Source organism: Corvus moneduloides, chromosome 6, assembly GCF_009650955.1.
Source record: "Corvus moneduloides isolate bCorMon1 chromosome 6, bCorMon1.pri, whole genome shotgun sequence".
In the NCBI taxonomy this organism is placed as follows: domain Eukaryota; kingdom Metazoa; phylum Chordata; class Aves; order Passeriformes; family Corvidae; genus Corvus; species Corvus moneduloides.
In genome coordinates, this window is record NC_045481.1 from 53446393 (window position 1) to 53469692 (window position 23300).

Consider the following 23300-nt stretch of genomic DNA (forward strand, 5'->3'; position numbering starts at 1 on the left):
TTTTCTTCCCCCCCCCCCCCCCCCATTTTTTCTTCTCTCTCCCGTTTTCTTTTTGCCCTCTTTTCTCTTTCCCCCCTCTTCTCTTTCCCCCCCCCCCTTTTCCTTCTCTTTCCCCACTCTTTTCCTTTTGCTTCTCTCTCCTTTCCATTATTTTCCCTTGTTTTCCCTCACTTATTTTCTCTTTTTTTTCTTTTCCCCTTTTGAAGCCCAAAACCCTGTTGCCCCCGTAAATCCAGCGGCCCGCGCAATTCCTCGGCCAGCACCCAGGAACAAGCAGCTGGAGATCAAGACACATCTGGAGCAGAGGTTTCGATTCCACAGAGGAAGCCCCATCCCTTGACTTTGACGGAATCCCTTTGCCTTGAGGCGTTGCTGGGCACAGATTGGAGCCGCTGATTCTTGGCACATGGAAGTGAAGTTTTCCATGATTTTTTACAGTTGGAGAATGGAATAATTTTCCTACTACAAATGTGTGGCTTCACCCGCTACTTTGATTCAATGGTCAGAGCAATATAATAAACTCCGCCAAAAACTCACTTGAGTCTTTATAGTTATTGATGCTTTAGTGTGTAAAATACACTGAAAGAAAACCAGCCCAAAAAAACCAAAAAAAGAGGTGGATAATGCTCCTGGAGAACTGTGGCAGCACTCTCTGCTACTTACTAATGCATGGAGAATGGGCTGGGGAAATTCAAAATTCCAAGTATAGGACCTAAGCTGAGAATGATTTGGGTGCTATCTTCCAAATTAAAATACAATAAATTCTCGTGAAAAGCCAGGACATAGAAAACTAGCACTAGGAAAGGCAAGGGGAAAAAAAATCATACTGTGAAAAGCCTTCCCAAGTATTTAACATAATTATTCCAATATTTTGAATTGAATTTAGCACTGAATTTTCAGTGCTAAATCACCAGTTTAAATAGAGCAGCCCATAATCTCCCTTTGAAGCAGGAAGAGCGATAAATCCAATCTTTATTAAACTTCCACTTTTCATACAGAAGCAAACTTCGTAAAAAGACAAAATATATAAACACTAAAATACAGGAAAACATTTTTAAATTCAACATATTTTACAGGGTACCAAGATTTGCAGCTGCAGAACTGAGAGCTGAGCCAAAGTTGGTGCTTTGGCTTGGTCAGGGTGAGATCAGTTCCAACAGCAAGACCCACATAATACACAAAATATACACAAACCCAAGCTAGAGCTTACAGACACTCCCAGGTTTTAGGAGTTCAGTCTCCTTGCTAAAATTCCACGGCATTCCAAACTGGGACAGTGTCCCAGCACCCAGAGATAGTGCTGGACTAAGACAATGAGTGTCAGAACTAACTTCAGCCAGAGAATCACAGTGACGGCTTTGAGGCTGTTGCATCCCGGAGCCTGTGGGCAAGCACAGGGATTTTTAGCCTTAATTCCAAAAATATTTCTGACTTTAGTGACCGGGTTAATTGCTACAGGTTAACTGGTTAATTAATCAGATGCAGGGATATAGTGTCTGGCCTGGGAGGGGTCCCAGGCAATGGATAAACACCAGACGTGGTGGGATCTGTTAAATTGCATGTGGTAGTGAAATAATGTCAGTGAAAGTAAATTCCAGTTGCAATAATTTAGAGAACACTCATTGCTTCGTCCAAGAGCCCTGTAAATGACCCCAGGACAAAATCAATGGGCTATGGTAGAAGAATATCCATGCTAAGAATGACTATCCAATCATGACTATCTGGGCCAGGAATGACCACCAGTGACTGAGAGAACACCTTGAACTTACAAAGGACGTAGGAATTTCCTTCTCCTCCTCTTCAGACACCCCTGCTTTTGTAAAACTTGTGGCCTACACCAAGCATTCTACTTGGTGTAAGCCACAAGGATACTAAATAGGCAGGAATACTAGAGCTGAGTGGGTAACAGCATTCCCATTGCAGGGAGACACAGCTGGAATTCTCATAAGACTAAATTCACAGACTACCCATTCTGACTGCTTCAGTCCTGCCCGTGGATCCAGTGGATCATCTGGGACCCTGGAGCAGATTCTGATGGATCGAGAAGACAATTCTCTGCAGATAGTGGTGACCAACTGGAACACTGGAGAGAACAGCAGCAATTTCCTTCTCCCTGGGGAAGATAAAATTATCACGTGTTGGAGAGGATCCCGAGGGTTCAATCCCCCATCCCTAATTCAGAACGGAGTCACATGCAGCGGTGCTTTGTCAGCTCACCCGATATTCCCAATGTGGGTTTGGACACTGAAGGGAAGTGCAGCAGATGGGTAGTCATGAGAGAGAGCCAGAGACAACTCAAACTTTGCAAAAGCCACGGAAGAGGAGAACACAAGCTTCACCCTGTGGAAATAAACACAAAGATCCATGCAAAACAGTCAAATGATCTGCTTCCACCTTGGAATTAGTGCCAGGAGCAGAAATACACAATGTCACTGATGCAACAAGCGCAGCAACTTTTAAAGAGATCCAGCACAGACCCACAGGAACTTCAGGAATAAGATAAAAAAGATCCTTCACACTTTATCAACACTTTGGAAAGCAAACCCGCAACTTCTCCCACAGAAAAAGTTAATGCACACATAATTCACAGAACCATCCAGAAATTATGGGAGAATAGAGATTAAAAATATGTTTTCTAGTTACCATAAAACATTCCCAGGTAGTTAAGGTTTCCTAATGTTTTAAGTAGGACTTATTTGCCTCCAGTTCCATGGCACTTTTGGCACTCTTGCAAAGGGAACTACAAAATTAGAATAACCTCTGGAACAGCACCAAGGAGGGCAGAGCAAATTAATAATTGGGCACTTCTTAATTAAAGATATGCATCAATAATGGAAGGATGAGGTGAAATTGTATTTGTCTTGTACCACTGGGACATGCCAAAAAATTGGGAAGTAGCAATGGAAAATGGAAAGTAAAGAAAGTAAACTTCAGTTTCAGTGCACCCCTCCTTCCGTGACTGATTCTGCTTGACTGAGGTGACACTGAACTGTGCCATAAATCAAATCCCTCCTGATGGGAGAGAATTTGCTGAAAGTCCTTGCAAGGAGTTTCAAAGATAAACCGAGACTTTTCCTTGATTTTCAATGCTTCCAGAGAGTTGTTTATTAAGCCTTATCAGAGGAACAGAGCCACTAGCGTGACCCAGGTACAGCATAGAGCACAGAAAGCAGGAGTGAAGTCTCTCTATCAAGATTTACACAGCCTTTTAAAGATATTTTAACCAATAGTTACTAAAAACATACATTATTTTCACTTTCCTACCAATTATTCAGTAACACGGGCAGGAAGTGCGGAATTCTCTATCCAATCATCCCAAATTACTTTTACTGCAGAACATGGAGTAGTAGAAGAAGGAGAAGAAGGTTTAGAGAACAACAACAATCCTCCATTTTGGTATTTTTTACTCTTGCCTATTTACTACAAAGAGAAGCCCAAAACCTCTAAATTTTTCACCCTGTGACAATCTTACATAGTAGTCTATCACCTAATTCACACCACTGTATTTTCTAGTTCTTGTCTGATTGTTGGTAATTTTTTCCAAGGTTGGAGACTAAAACAGTGTTGTTCAGGGGGGTAAGAACCCTTAAAAACAGGCAGAGAAATATTCTCGGCACTCTGGGTTCCTACACTGAGGCAAACGCAAGATTAAAGGAAACAAAGCCCTAAGCTACAGGTAAACTCTTGGCTCTGTTTCCTTTGCATTGCTACAATTTGGCCTAAATATTTAAGAAAGGCAAGTTGAGCAGGAAAACAGCAAGGAAGGAGAAGTTGTCTAATAGTCATAAAATCGAGGAACCCATGAACAGCTTAATTTCCATGTACTGGGACACTACAGTGCAATTGTATGAAAAGAAATTGTTTTTAAAAATAGCTTTTAAGTAAACCAAAGCTTTTAAGAAAACCAAATTGAAACTACTTCAGTGTTTTGCTTCTGATTATCTAGAAACTCCCTCTTAAGGCTACTGTGCACACCATCTTATAGAATCACAGAACATCTCGAGTCAGAAGGGACCCACAAGGATCATCAAAGTCCAGCTCCTGGCCCTGCACAGGACACCCCAACAATCCCACCACTAAATTATCTAAATTTACTCACTCAGTGTTTTTGACATCTGTCTCCAGGAGATGGAATTTTGCACCCCACCTCTCCAGAAATTCCAACTCCTCTCCCAAGATCTTGCAGCGATTCACCACCAAGGAGATGTCAAAGAGAGCCTGGGGAGGCAATCAGAAAAGCAACATCAGCACTCAAGGGGTGACCACGTGATGCTTGAACACACAGCTCATCCTAGAAAGTACAAAAAATAGAAATGGTTTAACTGCTACCTCAGTTTGGATGGAAAAATGAAATTGTACAAGTATAACAAATGTACATTTTTTGCTTTAAATTTGTCCTTTCAGCTTTGCCAACAGGTCCACAGTCACCCAGGAACACAGAAGTTTGCCTTGGCAATTTAAACCTACATTCTTTAGGAGGCAGAATGGCCTTGAGCTCACTTTTTTTTTTTTCCGGGGGAAAAAAAAGTTTTTTTTTAATAAACTCCACCTTTTAGGACTCCTGCCTTCAGAGACAGGTATTTCCCCTGATACCTCAGAATATTCCTGAAGCAGATTTTGGGTTGCATTCCTGAAGCTTTCATTAAGGTACTTTGGTTCTCAGCTCAGCTCTATTTTCTCTGTGGCAGAAAATAATAATTGGGTTTGTTTCAGAGTCTTCAGAGTTTCCCTGGAATGTTACCTGGGGCAAGTAGTGCAGTGTGGGACACTTTTCCTGCCAGCTTCCCCGACTTTCAATAAACTGGAAGAGGAGTCTTTGGACTAAACACGAGGAGGGTGGAGCTTGTTCCTCTGCAACACAAAAGAAAACCAGAAATCTTTGAAAAGCCATTCCATAAAGCATTAGAAGATAAAGCACACATTTCGAGTCTTCCCAACAACAGATTAGCAGGGCTGCTACTTTCACACTACTCAAAAATCTCACCATCCAGGAAGGATTCAAAGTCCAGGCTAATGATGCTTCTGGAAGGACGTGCAGCAAAAAACTCACCATCTGAGAAAGAAAGTTAAAAAACCCCAGTTATTTCCATGCTTAGTTCTGGAGTTACAGCTCTTCATCTTCAGAAACAGCCATGCATTACATACATTTCTGAATTTTCATATGAAAAACATATTCAAAGCTACCTCTCTCAGCTTACACACTGTAGTATATTTTCTATTTACTATTTCCCTTCAGCAAATCTTTAAAAATATGGATATTTTAATAGTTTCTATTCTCTAACATTTCAAATTCATAAAACACAAATCTATCCATTTTGTGACTCACCTGCTGGGGGTCCAAACACAACTGTGAGTGTCACAGAATCATAAAGAAAATTAAAGACAGCTTGCTGCTCACTCCATTCCATCAACTCCCACTCAGTGAAGCTGAAACAGGGAAAAAAAAACCCCACCATCACCCCAGGTTTCAACCAACCAACCAATCAATTCAAAACAACTTTGTGAGGGACAAACATGAGAGTATTAAATGCACTTGCAGCTCTTACCACATCATACACCAATGAAATTTTCCAATGCCAAACAGAGGCTTATATTCTAACAGAATATAAGAATCTGTTGGGAATGCAAGCATATTACTATAAATTTTATATAAATGTCAATTTTGGGGTTGAAGAAGAGTTGGATGTAGAAACCCTGAACACAGAGTACCACTGCAAAGCTGCTAATGGAATAACTGCCTCACACATGGAAGTTCTCCAAGGCTTTATTGCCTACCTTAGGCTGCAAGGAGATGGGCATCCCAAGATCTCCCACATCAAATAACAAGGAAAACCAAACCCAAACACATTCATGTACATATGAGGCCCCAGAAATAGCTACTAAAAATTAAAACCTGGAGGTGTTTTCCTTACTCATATTTCTTCAGGATTTCCAGGCAGACCCTTTCAGTCTTCTTGAGCTCCTCCATCTCAGCCAAATCACGCTCATCCTCAGCGTCCATCTCTGACAGTTCTCTGCAAGGATAAACCAATCCCATGGGATGTGGTACAGTGGTTAAAAACAGACCAACCCTCTAAAAACGGAGAGTGCACCTGATTCTTAAATCCTCTTTGACATCTTACCTCAGAAGTTCCTCTTCTTGGGCTGTGATGCTTTGCAATTCTAAAGCAAAGGGAAAAAAGGAAAGAAAAGGAAAAGAATGAGAGAAAAGAGTAGCCCTAATTTGGAAGCCCTAATTTGCTGTGTGCTCACTGTTCCTACCGAGTTAAGGGTTATAATTATTGGACAATTAAAGTACTGAATATGACAGCCAGCACACACTCTTCAGGTAGCAAGTTCTAAATTCCCTTTTTCCAGGGAAAAACCAGTCCTTTTCATTCTTTAACCCCTATGTAATTAGATATGTGCAATGCAGGAAAGAGCAGCAGTGTCTAAATCCCTCAGGGTGGGGGTTGAGTATCACCCTCTCCACATTCTAAAACACCAGACAAAAAGTGCATTCAGCTGGTTCCATTACCTTTCTGTACATTCTGCCCTCCTGCCATTCCAGCACTGCAGGTGGCTTCCTCTTCATCCCAAAAAGAATCTGTGGGAAAGAAGTGTCAGGTCTGTGCAGAACTCCCAGATTCAATACTTAGAGTTAATTTTGTTGGTTTGTGGGCTCTAGAAATCTCAACACTTCGAAGTTAACCAAAAAAAATATACAAAAATATGGAAAAGTATCTACCAAAAACCTCAAAAAGTGATATGAACTAGCAAAACTCGTTTTATTGCACTGCTTTAGAGCTGCTACTGTGCAATTTGATTTCTGCTTAAGGCATTGGAGATAAAGAATTGAAACTACAGAGCATCATTACATAGTAATGCCAAGTTCTGACTGCAGCTTGTATCAAACAACCACACAGAATCCTGAACTGACCTTTTAAACAGCAGCTCTGCAGAAAAAAGAGAAAGCAGCATATTGGTCACCTGTTTGGAAACACACACCTGATTCCAGAGCAACCACGGAGTTCTCTACCTCCTTTGTCTGGTCATCCACCTTTTCTATTCTTGACTGGAGCTTTCTGTATTGTTCCTAAGATCGGAAAATTGTAATTGAGTCAGTGATATTATTTTAAAACCTGAATTTTCTTCTGGGATCACCACGGGGCTCTTTGCTTGCTAATTAATTAAAGCAGCTAGTGAAATCTGTCATTAGAGGGAAGAGGCAACTGACAAACAGTGGGGCAGTAGCCCATAATAAGAAATTACTGAATGCTCACTGAATCTCCCTAGTGAGGGATAAGACATGGGAATAAATAAATCCCTAGAGCTTTTATAAATACACATCTTTGATCCCTGTCAATGCATTACTTGTGCACTTCCTTGTCACTTATCAGAGAACCCCTGAATGGTTTGGGCTGAAAAGGACTTCAAAGATCATCCAATTCCAATGCCCTGCCACGAGCAGGGACATCTTCCACTATCCCAGCTTGCTCCAAGCCCCATCCAACCTGGCCTTGGACACTTCCAGGGATCCAGGGGCAGCCACAGCTTCTCTGGGCAACCTGTGCCAGGGCCTCAGCACCTCTCAGGGAAGAATTTCTTCCTAAATACTTGCTAATACTACTTACCTACTTACTAACACTGGCATTGCTGCAGTATACAGAGCTAATTTTTGATGGTGTTTCCTTTAATACTCCCATTTTTCACTGTTAATCACCAAAACTCTTAGGCAGAAGGTTCCTACAGTGTGACTGCAAGAAAGTCACTATCAGTCACTGTCCCAGTGTTGTATTTGCATACAAATAAAAGGGAAATGTATTTATAAGAAAGAAACTTCCATGAGAGTACACACTTAAAATCATTAAGCTCCTACACATTTAAAGACAAGAAATGTGGTAGAAGTGACTTTTTAAATGCAAATGCCTGCAGCCCTGTGGCTCCTTACCTCAGCACTCTGCAGCAGTTTCCTGTACAATGTCTCCTTCTCATTATGAGACAAGATTTTAGCCTCCTTGGTGAAACAGGATTTCATCTTGTTCAGTTCTGCTCCAAACTTACTCAGCTGTGATGAATGGGAAATACAGAAGAGAAAGTGAATGGAAATATAATCCTTCCTGACTCTAGCTCACCACCCAACCTCAGTGATATCCTATGCCAAACTAATGATGAATTATGAAAAATACTGTGTCTCCAATCAATTTTGACTCTTTATTTTCAAGGAGTAGATCTTTATTCTTGACATTCAAAAAGCAGAAACCAAAATCTCTTGATCCACCTTCTCAATTCTTGTGGGATGCTTTTATTAATTTTCTGGGTTTTATATGCAGTAACTGTGGGTCATTTCTTTCCCCTTTAATATATTTCAAAGGACATATTTCCTTGCATTCTCCTGACATGCTGGAAGTTCTCAGCAGTTTACCACTGAGAAAATACTTTGCCTTGTTTCACCTGCTGTTATTTTGTGACTATTCTGGTTCTTATTTGATGTGTATTAAATAAATTATCCTCACTTCTTCATTACATATATTATCTCCACACAGCATTACCTCTTCATCAGTGCAGGTTCTCATTACTTCCCACAAACTCCTGATCACGTTCACCAGGGGCTGATCAAGGACACTCACATGTGGTTTTAACCTGAAATATGGAGAAAAAAAAAAAAGTTGAAAGTCTTGTTACAATTGCATTGACCACATAAAGCAGCACGTTGATATTTGTACAATTCATTTCTAAATCTGTAATAAACTACTAACTATATTTTTACTTTTCCTATATGTAATGTATTAACTTTCTTCAGGCCATTTCCATGCACCCAGAGCTGAAAAAATGAATTACTGATAAACTGTGTGACTGGAAAACCACTCACTCCACTGTTTTCCGAGACAGGTCCTGGCAATCCTCCTCATAAATCCGCAGCTTGGGCCGGTGAACGTACTGGCTGTAGATGAGATCTTCTGCAGTAGGAGGTGCACTGACTGCACACTGGGAAAAAAACACAGGGAAAAGTAGGAAGAAAAAGGAAAAAAAAAATCCATATTTTTCAGAAATAGTAACTTCCAATCAATTCAATTCTGCTTTCACGCCTTGTGTTTCCTCACGCCGGAGCACAGGCTTCCTTTTGGGATATGTGCCTCATCATTAGGGCTCAAAAAAATGAAATTAAGTATTACTGAAAGAGGTTCACTCCCTTTTAGATGAAGACTTGAAAACATGTGTGTGTTATGCAGGTAACAAGAGTGCTCCCCAATAAAACAATGCTTAATTCAAAGTTATCCTTAATTCAGAATCAAGCTCCCAAGTCTTAGGGAAGCCTTATGGAGCTTTATTCCTCAAATAAATACGAGGGGAGGTATTTCAGAAAGCTTCCTGTATAGTAAAGCTCGTAAATAACTGACATCAATTACTTCCACTCCTTCAGAGAGAGTTTTCAGGGGCTTTTGTGGGGGTGGTGGCAGTTTTTTACCAGTCACTAGTGCATAGTAGCAGCATTACTAAGCCTGATGACTATTTAGAGACAACTCAGTATGAATAAATTTGTAAAGTAAACTGCAGCTAAGCTGGGGGAGCATTTCAAATAAAAATGGAAGGGATTTAGAAGTCAGACTTCTGTTCTTTAATTCTTCCCCTTCCTTCAGGTGAGGAAATAAAGAGCAGCAATGTCATGGTGAAGCATTTCCAAAGGAGAGACTAGAACAGGCAGGAGGAGTGCAGAGTAGCTGCAGGCAGTAGTGGCTGATGGACACAGCAAGAAGATAAAGTGGAAAGATCAGACTGAGCTTCTAATTCTTACTTCCGAATTGACTGTCCTTAAAACAAGTTAAAAAAGCAAGAATTAGCATATTTATCCAAGAACAGTAACCCTGAAATCCTGAATATATGGTATTTAGTGAGGAGATAGAAATCTGTTCCGGTTTTCATTTAAAGATGTTTGAGTTGCTAAAAATTAAAACCCAAAACAACAAAGGAGTATTATTTAAGGTCAGTTATATTGTTCCACTCACACTGGCTGGAAGCTGGCTGCGCCGGGGCTTCTGAATCACAACATGGACTTGAAGAAGGGTAAAAAACTCCCCAACCGTGATAGCACCACTCTGAAATTTCTGTACATTTGAGGAAAAACATACAGGTAAGTCCATTTTTCAAGACCGAATGCTCAGTGGTGTATGCACACAGGATTTTTTTCCTGTTAGGACAAGAAGTTGCTGTTGTCCAGCTGTGTTCATACCTCCCATAAATTTTCTTCACAAATGCTGTCTGTGAGAAGCTGGGACTCCACCTGACTGCTGCGCTGGACTGGGAAAACAAAATAGAAAGTGTGTGTGTGGGGGGATGTTGGTGGAGTTAATAACAATCTTACAGGGCAAAGAACACAAGGTTTGGGACTCTTATCGCAAATGGTCTCTTACGTGTTAACTCTGTGTCAGCCTTCACAGAATCCAGGGAGCTGCTGGTGCTGGCGTGAGGACACGCGGGGCTTTTAGCTGAGAGATTTGGAGGTTCTCCACCTTCCTCAACTTCTGCTTGGTCCTGAGGGACAACATCAAAAGTCACCTAATATGAACAAAATTTAAAAAAATAAATCAATATAGTTATATGAAACAACCTAACTGGATCAGTGGTTTATTGTAGCTGTTCGTTGAAAGGATTAAAGGGATACTATGCAGAGAAGTTTAAAAATTGGCAAATCCCTCATTCTGCCTGTTTTGCCTGGTACAGGAATGTTGCACACATCAACCTGATTCTTGTAACTTGGCAAAACAATGAAAACCACAGGGAATGACACAGGAGAGTGACAGCAAACTGGTGGTTATGAAAAACAAGAAAACCTACTAACAGATCCACTTACACCCCCCCCAAAACTTAAGCCCTGGTAGTGCTCCCTGTATCCTTACAGTGAGGGACCAGGCTCACCTCCAAGTCTTGAGAGGCCCCAGCATCCACATGTTCATCCCTCTTGGCTTTCTTGGGGCTTTGAAGATCCTCCTCAGTTGGTCCCAAAGCTCTTTTTGTGTTGCAAGTTTTTGTCTCTTCAGATGGACCCTTTTCAGAGTGGGGGATTTGTTTTTTATTTTTATTATCCCAAGCATTTTCCATGAGTTCAGAGCTGACAGATTCATTGGAATCCATTTCCTCCAGGCACACAGGGAGAAATTCTTCTGCTATGAACTGAAAAGGGCTGAAGTTCTGCCTGCTGGACTTGTTACCTGGGGTTTCACTGCTGTTTGCTGGAACTGGGGCTTCTGCTCTGTCTGATTTTGTATTTATGTCTTCTGCACTGGAAACACGATTTCTCTTGTTTGGTAATTTAGGCTGGAATATACCCAGAGGGATACTTATTCCTGGATATTCATCCTTAGGCACTATTTCTATGGGATCAGCTCCAGATTCCAGACCTGTGTTCTCCTGTTTTTTGGTATCAAAGAAGTTATTTGCTTCACTGACAGTGTTTTCTGCCAACCTCACAGTATCCTCTGGCTGAGCTGAGGAACTGGGCAACTGGTCAGAAGAAACAGTTTTGGAAACGGAAAGAGATTTCCTTCTCAGATCTTTCAGTTTTGAACAAATATCTAAAATACCTGAAACTGCTGGTGGAAGAGTGGGATAAGTCTGATCCCTTGGACTATCACTGACCAAAGGTTGCCTAGTTTGTTCAGAGGTTATTTGAAAGTCTTTTGGAGGCACTTCCTCTTCAGCTGACAGCTCCTCATTTTTCTTGGATTCCTTGTTAGCAGCTGGAACAGGGTTTGCTCCAGCCAAGCCCAAATCTGAATCTCCACACTGAGATGAATCCTGTTCCACTAGCTGGTTTCTCTGAGTACTAGGGGTATATGGATGACCCTTCCAAGGATCTGATCCCTGCATGGGAAAGGCAACACAGGATCCCAAACTGCCACTTTCTTCCCTGTGATCCACAGGGCCCTTACTTGGGAACTTGAAAGATATTCTCTTTGATTGCAGTTTTTCTGGTGATGTGAGATCCTGCTCCCTGCTTACAGAGACAGAATTATCCGTGGGAAGGCCATGATCCCGGGGTGCTCCCACATCCACAGTACTTTCTTGAAGGGAGACAGAATAAACTGAATGTGGTGTTGTGCCACTGGGGACCTGGGTAGCTCCTTTCTCACTAGGAAATGCTGAGGCTGGTAAAGCAGAAGAGGGAATGCTGGGCTTATCCTCAGGTTTTGTGGCATATTGTGAGGAGTCCATGTCACCTCTGCAGGGCACCAACCCACTGTGCATGTGCTGTGGTGGCTGCTGGGTGTTTGTGTGGGGCACCTGCTGGGCCTCAAATCCACAGATGTTCTTACTGACAGCGACAGTGTGGGATGCAGTGATGTCCATGTCCTCCTGGTCGTGGGCAAACACAATGGTTTTGTCAGCAGGAATGGCTGGGATGGGCTGTCTGTGCTGTGCTGTGTGAATTGTGGTGATCTCCACATCCTGAGCCAGAGCAAAACTGATGGTGCTGCCACCTGCAGCAGCCTCCTGCCCACCCCGCTCCGCTGGCGTTGTTGCTGTGGCCCCTTTTTCTAAGAACATTGTTTCATTTCCATCTTGACCAAAGCATCCAGGTGCTGCTTTGTTTTGTGACAGAACAATGTTGATGCTGTAATCTGGAACCATCACCACACACCTGCCAGTCATGTCCATGTTTTCACCATGGGGAAACACAACAGACTTTTCTCCTAACAAAGACAACTGGGAACTTCCCTTAGGTGCCTCAGATGTCCTGGCCCACACTGGCTCTTCTGCACCCCTCCGGAGCAGCACATGAGCTGAGGGAGGAGTTTTCAAATCCTCTCTTGAAGAACCTGTTTTACCCATGGAAAAATGTCTGTCAGAGTCTCCTCGGGTTGGCAATACTTTGCTTACTGCCCTCACAGGCTGGGGTTTCTCTTGCCTCTCTGAGTTTTGGCTGTCTGCATTTATTCCTATTACTGTCCCAAACTGTTCATTTCCTCTCATTCCAGAGGGAGCAGGATTGTTACTGAAAGTAAATGAACCACTTGGAGCCAAAGCAGTAACAATTTGCTTACTGGTGTTCATTTTCAAGTCCCCACATTCCATTGCTGGAGTTTGACTCACGATATCCACACCACGGTGACTGGAAAATGGGAAGGGCTGGTTTTGCAGATGCTTGGATGCATTGTTCTGATTATAATCCATGAATTCTTGTTCACTGTTACTAGGAGCAATCTCAAAGGCAGCAGGATGAGCTTTGGTGATGTCCATGCTTTGATCACCCAAAAACACGCCTGTTGCATCATTTGTGCAGAAATCTGAGACGCTTGGAAGGTCTTCTTCCAGAGGCTGTGATACCACAACTTCTCGGCTTTGCAAAGACAGGGATGCACTGGTGTTAGTGACAACATTCTCATGGACTCCTCTGTTTTGCTCTTGTAACAAACACATGCTCTTGGCACAGGAACTCAGACCACTTGCCTGGAAGTTGGTTTTTCCAAGTTTCTTATCAACCACTATCGTCCGAAGATCTTGAGCATTCCTTTCCATAGCCTGGCTCCATTTATTATTCCCATCAATACTCCTCACTTCAACATTTTCCTTGTCCATATCTACAGAATACACAAATATGTCACCCTCAGTGACATTTTTGCTCTGGTTCTTTCTTGGAATGATTTTACAGGGCATTTGTTTCGGTTCTGCTGTTATCCCACTGCTTTGACCATCAAAGACAACAGTGTGGCATCTTGTTATTTCCATTTCTTCCGTCTCAGTTACATTGGAAGGTGTGGATCTGTTACCCAGGAAATGAGGTTTGCAGGTGACAGAGGTGAACACTGCAGTGGGATGTTCATTATCAACATTCTTTCCACCATCCTTAACACAAGTTTTAACCAAGTCCATGTCTTCTCCTGCGATTATTACTGTCTTCTCACCTGAAAAAACAAGCTGGGGGTTTGCAGAGGGATCAAACCCGCTCTTCAAAACACCGCAAGCCCCCAAATGCGTATGTGGGCCAAACCCAGTGCTAGCTGCAGCAGGACCACGAGCTTGGGACATGTTTTCCATGTGTCCACATGAGGCTGAAGGCAGTTCAAGTGCACTGGTTTTATAGGGCCCAGCAGCAGGATTATCTCTAGGTGCCAGACCCCTTGGGATGTCCCCACGCGCCGGTGATCTGCTCCCTGTGAGCGGAGGGTTGGTACTCACTGGCTTTTCACAGGTTTTATGGCATGAACTGTCCTTTTCTGTGGTGCTGGCCTTACAGATGATGTCTCTGTAATTCCCAGTCATTCCCATGTCATCACACTCGGAAAACACAACAGTTTTGTGCCCTCGGAAGTCGGTCTCAGACGAAACAGATCCCTGGATGGTAGACACTGCCCTGGCCTCCTGTTTCCCAACTCGCAGCACTGGGGGGTCTCCTCTGTCTTCAGCATTTGCTGTTCTTCTGTCTGCACAAAACTCCTGCTGAACATTGAAGTCCTGATTAGATGCTCTCCTTAACACAGAATTATCCAACTCTGTGGGTGGGAAATCCTTTTGGAAGTCGAGACTTTGGTTCCCGACCGTGGAGAGGGCGAAGGACACTTTGGCAGTGTGACTGGTTGTCACGTCCATGCCCTTGTCTGCAAACACCTCGGTGACATCCGCACACTCCCACTGCTCTGGTGGAGCCTCACCAATGCCAGGGAATGGAATTCTAACATCAGCTGCCTCACATTTTGTCACCTCCATCCCACCTTCTCGGCCTCGAAACACTTTTGTCACATTGCAGGTGTCCAGCGGCTCATGGGAATAGTCAAACTCCCCGGACAGTCGTGCCATGTTTCCTGAGCCTTGGGAAGGGACACAGCAAACATTCTCCTTGTCAGGTGCCTCAGCAGGATTGTTTGACTTCAGTCTCAACAGAAATTCATTGAAATCTATTTTTTTCACAGTAGTGGCCTCTTCCTTCTGTTCCAAAGATGGGCCCAGATGGTTTGTGGGGTCAGAGAGCAAACTCAATTCCTTGCTGCTTTCTGCCTTCCCCTGGCTGGAGTTTAACTTGGCCAGGAAGGAGGTGAGGTCTATTTTCTCGGTTCTGTCAGGCTGGGGGGCTCTGAGGTTCCGTGAGATCATGGCTGTGTGACTGGCTGTCATCTCCATCTCGTTCTCCTCTGAGAAGGGGAGGGTGGTGTCCTGTCTGTCCGTCCTTGGAGCAGTGTGGTCCACGTCATGCCACTGAAAAGCAACAAAAAAGGAGAATTCAGCAACTGACACTTAAAACAAATGACCAATGCTTTGTTCTATTCGAAACAGAAGTCAACTAATGTTGACTAATGTAAAGTCCTAAGGTTTTAGCTCTATAAATTTTTTTTAAAAAAACCCAACCTGTTGATTTCAGGCCTCCCTGATAAGCAGTAACATATTTAAGGACAGGACAATGACTGAATTATTCAAATGTATAGTATTTAAATGGCTTTTAATGAAACAACGTGTCTCATCTCATACTTCCCATCTAGCCACATCTTAGCAAGGACAGACCAATTACTGAGACTTACGGATCAGTATTTTCTATTTCTCTGCAACATGATTTCCACCTTCTATTTCGACCACAAATTGGGGGTGATCCCCTCACACGTGGAAAACTTATAAAAGTTTGTAATCAGTGATGGCCACTTTACACGCTGGAAGATCAAGAGAAGTGGCCAAAGGATGGATACAGTATATCCATCATATTACAGTATAATATCATATTGCAGTTAATGTTGTTTTGCAGAAGGGAAAGTAAGTGGGATGAAGCTCCTTATACACTTGAAAAGGAAAAGAAAGGCAAAGGGTTGAAAGAGGTGTTGTTTTGTGTGGCAGCACAGGACAGAGGGGCTTAAAGTGCAGGTGAGAAGAAGAGGAGGATGATTTAGAGCTGATGGTTGCTCTGTGGCAAAGAATAAGGGGAGGGTGAATGATGAATCCCTGGGGAATAGGGATAGACACACAAGGAAGTCTTGGGAAAGTGAACTGCAACAGAAAGAACATTTTAGGGGATTGGAGGATTTTGGCCCAATTGCAGGCTGCACTAAAAGGCAGCAAGGAGATGTTGGGGGAGATGCCAGGGAAGTTCTGATGGCTCCCCTCCAGCAGGGAATTATGGTCCAGTAACCCTGTTTTTAATAGTGGATTTGATGTCATGGAGAAAGGTGGCAGGAGTTTATAAGGAAGACCTGGACAGAGTTGCTAAAGTATTTGAAACCATAATTAGGACTCAGGACCCCCCTCACTCAGAAACAATTGGTTAATTATTATAATAATTGGTGACTAAAGAAGTACTTTAGTAATTTGCATTAATTAGTGGCTGAAGTATATCTGGCCAATTGTACTGTGATATTTAGTGGCTGAAATGGATTTAGCAGTTTGTGCTGTGATAGTTGGTAGCTGAAGTGTATTTAGCAATTTGTAAAGGAAGGGGACATTGGAAAAGGGAGTGTCCCCAGGTCAGGGGAAATCAAAGAACCTAAACCAGGCTCTTCAAGCCATCAGGCTCAAGACCTCAAATGAAAATGAAAAACCCCCCTGAAGGAACCAGGGGTATCATCCTCACCTGAGCCCTGGTTACATTATTACTGGGAATGAAAAGGTAAATTTTTTAATTGATACAGGAACAACTTATTCAGCACTGAATACACGAAAAGGAAAACTTAGCTCAGAACCTGTAAGCATTGCGGGTGCGACAGGGAGGAACGAGAAGAGGCCCTTTTTTACAACTATTACTATTTAAATTAATAAACCAGTGGGGAAAACACCAATTTGTATATATGCCTGAATGCCCAATCCCCTTGTTGGGGAGAGATTTATTGGGAGAATTGGATGTTCAAATAACTTTACAGGATGGGGAAATACAAATTCAAACACCAGAATCACAAGCCTTTAAAGCAAAGATTTTTATGCTACAGGAATCAGAATAGCTCGAAGAAATCTTAGAGGAGGCAGAGAATGCTGTAACCCTGTAACCCTCAGGGCAACTGAGACACCTGGATGATCAGAGATTGCCAAACCAGTGAGGATTACTCTCAAACCTGAAACCAGACTGGTAAAGCAAACCCAATATCCTGCGAAGCATTAAAATTAACTCTTGTAAGTTTTAAAAGGTACATTGTTACCAACAAATCATTGGGACTAGACTGGCCTGTATATCCTTTCCAACCAAGAAACACAGTGTGCATCAGAACCCAATCCAGGAGAAGTGGAAGGGACCATATCAAATCTCCCTGGTGACCTATACTGCACTCAAAGTGGAAGGACTTGAACCCTGAGTTCATCACATGTGGGCCAAACCAGCAACCACACGTGAAACACAGCACAGACAAGACTCTGACCCACACCGTGGAGTTTTCATGTATATATGCAAATCGTATTGTTTTAGGATAGGATATGATCTTCTAGGGAAATATCATTTATTAGATCTAGATGAAAATGATAAATAATTACATGTTCATAGTAATAATAGAAACTACATTAATTTCTGGGAAGGAAAATGTAGTCTTAAAGTTAGTGCAAGATTTTGACAAATTACAGAATGTAACTTCCATAATGTGTGGGACCTTACAAAACAGATTAGCTTTAGACCTATTACATAAACATGGTTTATGTGGTTATTTGAATTTAAACAACAATCCTAGTTGTGTGCACATTCCAAACGTGACTGCTAAATTAGATTATCAGATGAGATAAGAATTGGTTGCTGCATCTAGCATAGAATTAAGGGCAGAATTAGGAAGTAACTAGTTCAATGAAATATTTAAAGAATTTGGATTCTCTCTGACTGGTTAGCTGGCCTCACCTTTGCAAAGTATAACTGTGATCATATTAATAATCGTGATTATTATACTTGCCTTAAAAACTTATATGATATTAGTAAAGAAAGTGGGGCTCATGAAGGCTTGCAAAGAAGAGAAGAATGGAGGAACTAGTTCATTACTGAGAAGTTACAGAGGAATTTCAGAAGCAAGAGTTATTTATGTTGCAGTCTAATGCCTATCAGATTAGGAAACACTTCAAAACAGATACTCACTTTCAGAAGAATTTTATGTGAATACAAAGGCTTATTTTTTAGGCACTTAGCATTTTTAATCTTTACTACACAAATTCTTGTGATCTATTTTGGACGCTGGTATTTTTAGCACCAAAAAACTAAAAGCCTTCACATACCTCAGTCTGCTGCCCCAAGGCCTGGATGGGGGCATGAAGCAAAGTGTTCATCCCTGTGGAAAGAAAGGGAATACTCCAGTTTTTGTGCTATTTGCTTATTTTTTTGTCCACAGAGCTGAAGATCAATGCACTGAATAAATAAATACAACTAAATCCAAATACATCCTGAAAAATATTTTCATTACTCCCTTCAGCACCTCGAAGAGCCACCCAGACTTCCATAACAGGATCCTTGTAAACAACTTCATGGGACAAAGCCCATCCAGAGAGAGCTCTCCCAAGGCAGGGAGATTGCTCCAGGCATGTTAAAATTACTCAAACACAATCAGCAGCTTTAAATAAACAGAGTAGTTTTGTTATTAAATCTGTTTCCAGACTCACCAGTGATCTCACACGGAACAGCCCCAGGGTCTTCATTCCTACAAAATGTGGGTTTGAGAAACAGTTTGTTGAAGGGTTTCAAAGAGAAGCCTTGATCAATAAACTGAAGAGGCAGAGAATTTTGTTGTGCAGAATTCTGTGGCAGAACTCATGTGGGTCTGGGCAGCAGACACCAGATGCTGCTTATTTGTCTTCAATATATTCTAACTTGAGTCACAATCTTATTTTTCCCATGAAATTAACTGTTCTGCCACAAACCACTGTTTAACATACAGGGGCATTATAATTCTTCAATGACAAGAAAAGATTAATTCCTTATTTTTCATAGAATCTATGGTTCAATGAAATTCCCTTCTCACATATAAAGTCTGTTATTTTACCACCAAGTCATTTTAATTTTACAGATCCCATCATTGTGTTTTATCTACAAGAACTTTGAGGCCAGACTAATGCTTTACCTTTTTCTGAGAAAAAAGGTTGGTAATAAACATTGAATAATAACAAATATCTATCAGACATGATACTTACTGATTAGTCAAGGTATCATCCTTCTCATCTGCTGAACACCCTAAAAATAAGAAAATGACAAAATTACAGTGTGAGAAGCATAATCACGTTTGTACTTGATTATCTTAAAGGTTTTGCCCAACCCACACGATTCCGATTCAATAAAACATTGAGACAAGAGTGAACTGCCCAGAAAAGAATGTTCTGAAGTTCTCACTCTTGATGTGTCTTCTCACAGCAAAAACTCTGTGGCTAAGGGGTTTTCAGCCAGCCCAGGATAAAGAGCTGACCATGTTGTTCCTTCCCCAACCAGAAAACTTCTGATTTCTTAAATTCAAGCTAAAATCTTGTTGCTAATAGTCTGGGGAATCTGGGAACCCTGTCAGGAAAAGAAAAAGGAGTTCTACCTGTATTTTCTGTCTCTGACATGCTGTTCTTAAGATCTCGCTGGAAGACTCTGCAGCTAAGAACAAAAACACCAGTTTTTGAAAACACAAAACCATCTCTAAAAGCAAATTTAAAAAAAAAAATCAGGACTAATTTCAATCTTTTCTACATGTCCTGAAACGAGATAACAAAAGCCAGAAGTGTTCTGGACCCAACTGTATTTTTCAGGGAGAGGATGCCATTACGACACTTAAGATGTATGAATGGAAATTGAATGGGAAACAAAAATTCCCAACTGTATTAATTCCACTGAACTGTGCTTTTCTTCAGCTGGGAAGAGAAAATGAACAATGGCTCTCAGAGTTCAAGCCAACTCGATATAACAATCTTGCGGCTGCTTGCAGTCATTTGTGATTACCCAGTGAGGACAGTTTTAGGGGGAGGGATTATTCCCTGCATTTTATGGCTAAGGAAGGGACGTAGGTGTGCACCCTTCAGCTCCCTCACTTGATGGTGTTGGCGAAGCTGACCCTGCGCGAGCTCCTCCTGCGTCTCTCTACGTGGATGTCCTGCCAATAAAGAACACAACAGGTTGCTACCCACGACAGGCACAGGTCTCCAAGAAACACAAAACCGAACAAAAGTGGTGTTTCAATATTATTATCAAAAATGCTGCACTAAAACCACCTGCCTTATTCCAGTGACACAGTTTAATCAGCAAAGCACTGGGGAGCATTGGTAGGAAAGGGCTTGGGAGACCTACCTGGGTCATTTCATTCCCATTTCCCAGATCATCCAGAGGATTTCGTGGAGCCTTTAAAATCTGAAAGAAAACACAACAGCTGAGATATCAGCTGCAGCTCCAAGAGCTGGTTTCTTGGCTGGAGAGAGTTTCTAAGAGCCAGCAGTGCCCTAGTCAATCCTCTCAGTCTAACAGGCTCTTTTAGAATGCTTTTCTGCAATTCCCAAGAGAAAGCAAGTTCCTCTTTGAGCTTCCCATGGCTTCTTTTGCCCCTCACACAGTTTTATTTCGAGGAATGCTGTAAGTTACTCACGGAGGACAGGCGCTTCCCTCTGATGTGCTCTGTGTTATCACTGCAGGGGAAAAAGAGAAACAGGTATTGATGCCTGAAGTCTTTAGCTTTCAGGTAATCTTCATGTATTTGCAGCTTTGTAGACTGTTAAGTGCCTCGGTGTAGCTTCTAGTACTTTGCCACCTTTCTTCCCACAGTGAACAGGGGCTTATTGACACATTCCTAAAATTTTGTTATGTCTTGCCTGTTACTTCTCCAAGGACATTTTATTTGGCACCACGTAACCACAGGCATAAAAAAGGTAGGGTAGGAGGGCAGAACCCAGGGTGGGACATTACCTAACCAACCACTCCTCTAGTTGGACAATATTGGCCAGATACTCTAATTGCCAGATTTTATCAATTGTAAGGATCTAATTTGGGGCACTATTTTTCACCATATTGGGTACCTGAAGGCTTTCAAGTGAAGGTTTGCTTTTATATTATCATTATATTGTCTGGAAAAATTTGTGTTCTATTTCCAGGCGTCAGTATGAGGGCACAAAATTGCACCAAGGTGTGTTTCCTGAACGGTTCTGCCATGGTTTTGAGGTTAATAAATTGATTTCTCTGCTATTTTTACAAGTGTGGAATTAAATAAACAAGTACTTGTAACAGATTGATCATTTCAGCACTGGTTCCCAGAATAAGCTTTGGAAAACTCAGCAGATTGCCCCCCCAATCCATGGTCAGTTCATCTCCTGACACTCCATCACTGTGAAATCCCCTCACCAAACACCAAAGGAACTCCCAGGTCTTCTTCACAATGGAAAACACACTTCATTCAAGGGATGTTGAAGTGCACTAAGAAAAGTTTTGCCTCTAAAAGGCAATATTTATACCACAGTAAAATTTTCAGAGGGTTCCAACTCACCTTTCCATGTTAGAGTCTGTGTAAATCTTGTCCATTGCTGAAGGATGCGCTTTTCCTATAGAGTACAGCACCAAAATTCAAAACCATTAATGAACCTCAGTAGGAAAACTGCATAAACCCACACCTGGCTATTAGCTTTTGATGCTGTGTTTTTTGCTATCCATCCTTCTCTAGTCACAGAAATGCTCTGAAGTACACAGGCCTCTCAAGTCCATGTTCTCCTGTTATATTCACATTTGACATGTATTTCCTATTGTATATTGGAAAACAGCTGTGCTAACAGTTTAAGTATTACTGTTTAATTGACCTTTTATTTAAAGTTAAGATTCTGGTAAAAGCTGGGAGATAAATGAGATCAAACCTTATCCAAGACAATGTTAGCTCTGACACATACAAGACATTTTCCCTCTCAACTGAATTTCAGCTTGTGCCTGCTGTTTCTTGTCCCTTCTCTAGATACAGCCAGAAGAGCCTGGCTCAATTTTCTTAAAACCCTCCTGAAAGGAGTAAGAGGAATGTGTTTTTACAAACTGTGAGTCTGCCTAAGCCAGGGACTGACAGGTAAGTTAAGCAACAGGAGAATGTTACTTATTGACACAAACTGTTGCTTATCCAAGGCCCTGATAAATTCCTGGACTTAGAGAACTAAGATACAAAGAAAAAGAGGGGACAGGGCCGGCCGGGCGCATTAGAAGAGGGTTCTATTAGGAGATTTGCAAAGTCTGTACCTCTCAAGTACCTCAGCCAATGGGGAGAGGGAAATTAGGATAAAAAGGAGGCTGCGTTCTCTAGCAATTTGAGAGACCCCATGGCCTCTCCCTTAATTCATGACTAAAGTTGCAGGACCCCTCTGTCTCCTTTTTGGACACAAACTCTGGCGTTGTGAATTAATTTTCCTAACAGAGGGAACAACTTCTTCCCAATACCCCATCTAAACCCACTTTCAGTCAGACTGAACACACAAAGAAGGGAGAGACAGGGAAGATCGCTGGGGGAGATAAGCCTGGGGCTATAAAAGCCTTAACCACTCTGCTATTGGGGATATTAAATTGGGAAATTCACTTCCCAACCACCTTCCTCAACTGTTCTTTAATCCTGCTTGAAATTCCTCTACAATCCTTGAGGGACGAGCGGCGAGCTGAGTCGCTGTGCTAATGAAGACCCCCGCCTTTTTACACGAGAATCATTCCATAACCCTTCAAACCATTCCTGCCGCCCATCCCGCCCCTCCTCGACCTTTTCCCCATTAGGATGAGCCCATATAGTCTCTTTTTCCGTCTCTTTTTGTCCACGCGCCCTCGCTTTGCCACCCACACAGCCCAGGCGCCAATCACTTATCAATCACCAACCCCACATTAATCTCCTCTATCGTTAATTACACCACATTAACACGTTCCCCAGACGTTAATTACCTCGGATCGATCCACGCCGCCCTTATCGGGGGGTTCCCCACACGCTCCGCGCCCACCGCAGGTGGCACCGCCTCAGCCCTCCTTCCATCCAGCCCATCCCGAGGCCGCTCCCGGGGCAGCGCCGACCTCCTCCCCCCGCCTTCTCCCGCGCTCCTTCCCCGCAGCACCCGCCCCGGCCCCTGGCAACGGCCGCCGCCGCTCCCGCCCCGCTTCCTGCGCTCGCCGGGCCCCTCGGCCGCTCTTACCTCCCGCTTGGGGACCCCCGCTCCCGAATCCCGGTTTCCGGGTCCCCGGTCCCGGTTCCCGCTCCCCGGTCGCCGCCGCCCCGTTCAAATCCAACCGCCCGCCCCGCGCCCGTGACGACACATTGGCGCCGTACGGGGATGGCTGCCCCCAGCTCCGTACAACATGGCGCCCTCTTGTGTCGTACAACATGGCGGCCTCCACGGATCGCTGTGCTGCTGCCATTTCGGTGCCTCCCGCGGCGCGCACGCCCGGAGCCTCGGTGATGGGGATGGCGCGGTGCTGCACG

General features: G+C 42.8%; 1 protein-coding gene across 3 annotated transcripts; it reads right to left on the bottom strand.

Moving 5' to 3' along the window:
* Window positions 1–939: 939 nt before the first annotated feature.
* On the bottom strand, window positions 940–23254 carry KNL1 (kinetochore scaffold 1). Of its 3 annotated transcripts, none has more exons than XM_032112839.1 (26): window positions 23014–23254; window positions 21357–21411; window positions 20466–20505; window positions 20174–20233; window positions 19918–19979; window positions 19431–19486; window positions 19045–19084; window positions 18517–18554; window positions 18136–18188; window positions 10897–15171; window positions 10392–10512; window positions 10211–10278; window positions 9987–10085; window positions 8852–8967; window positions 8532–8622; window positions 7931–8047; window positions 6988–7075; window positions 6518–6586; window positions 6123–6162; window positions 5913–6014; window positions 5327–5427; window positions 4985–5053; window positions 4742–4851; window positions 4100–4218; window positions 2218–2340; window positions 940–2113 (listed from the first exon to the last, which is right to left on the bottom strand). In XM_032112839.1, the coding sequence occupies exons 1-26, from the start codon at window positions 23234–23236 to the stop codon at window positions 2008–2010; spliced, it is 6441 nt and encodes a 2146-aa protein (XP_031968730.1). In that variant the 5' UTR covers window positions 23237–23254; the 3' UTR covers window positions 940–2007. The 3 variants fall into 3 exon arrangements, with proteins under 3 accessions (XP_031968730.1, XP_031968729.1, XP_031968731.1); XM_032112838.1 differs by having other exon boundaries at window positions 10392–10536; XM_032112840.1 differs by lacking the exon at window positions 23014–23254 and adding an exon at window positions 22769–22862 and having other exon boundaries at window positions 10392–10536.
* Between the last annotated feature and the right edge of the window lie 46 nt (window positions 23255–23300).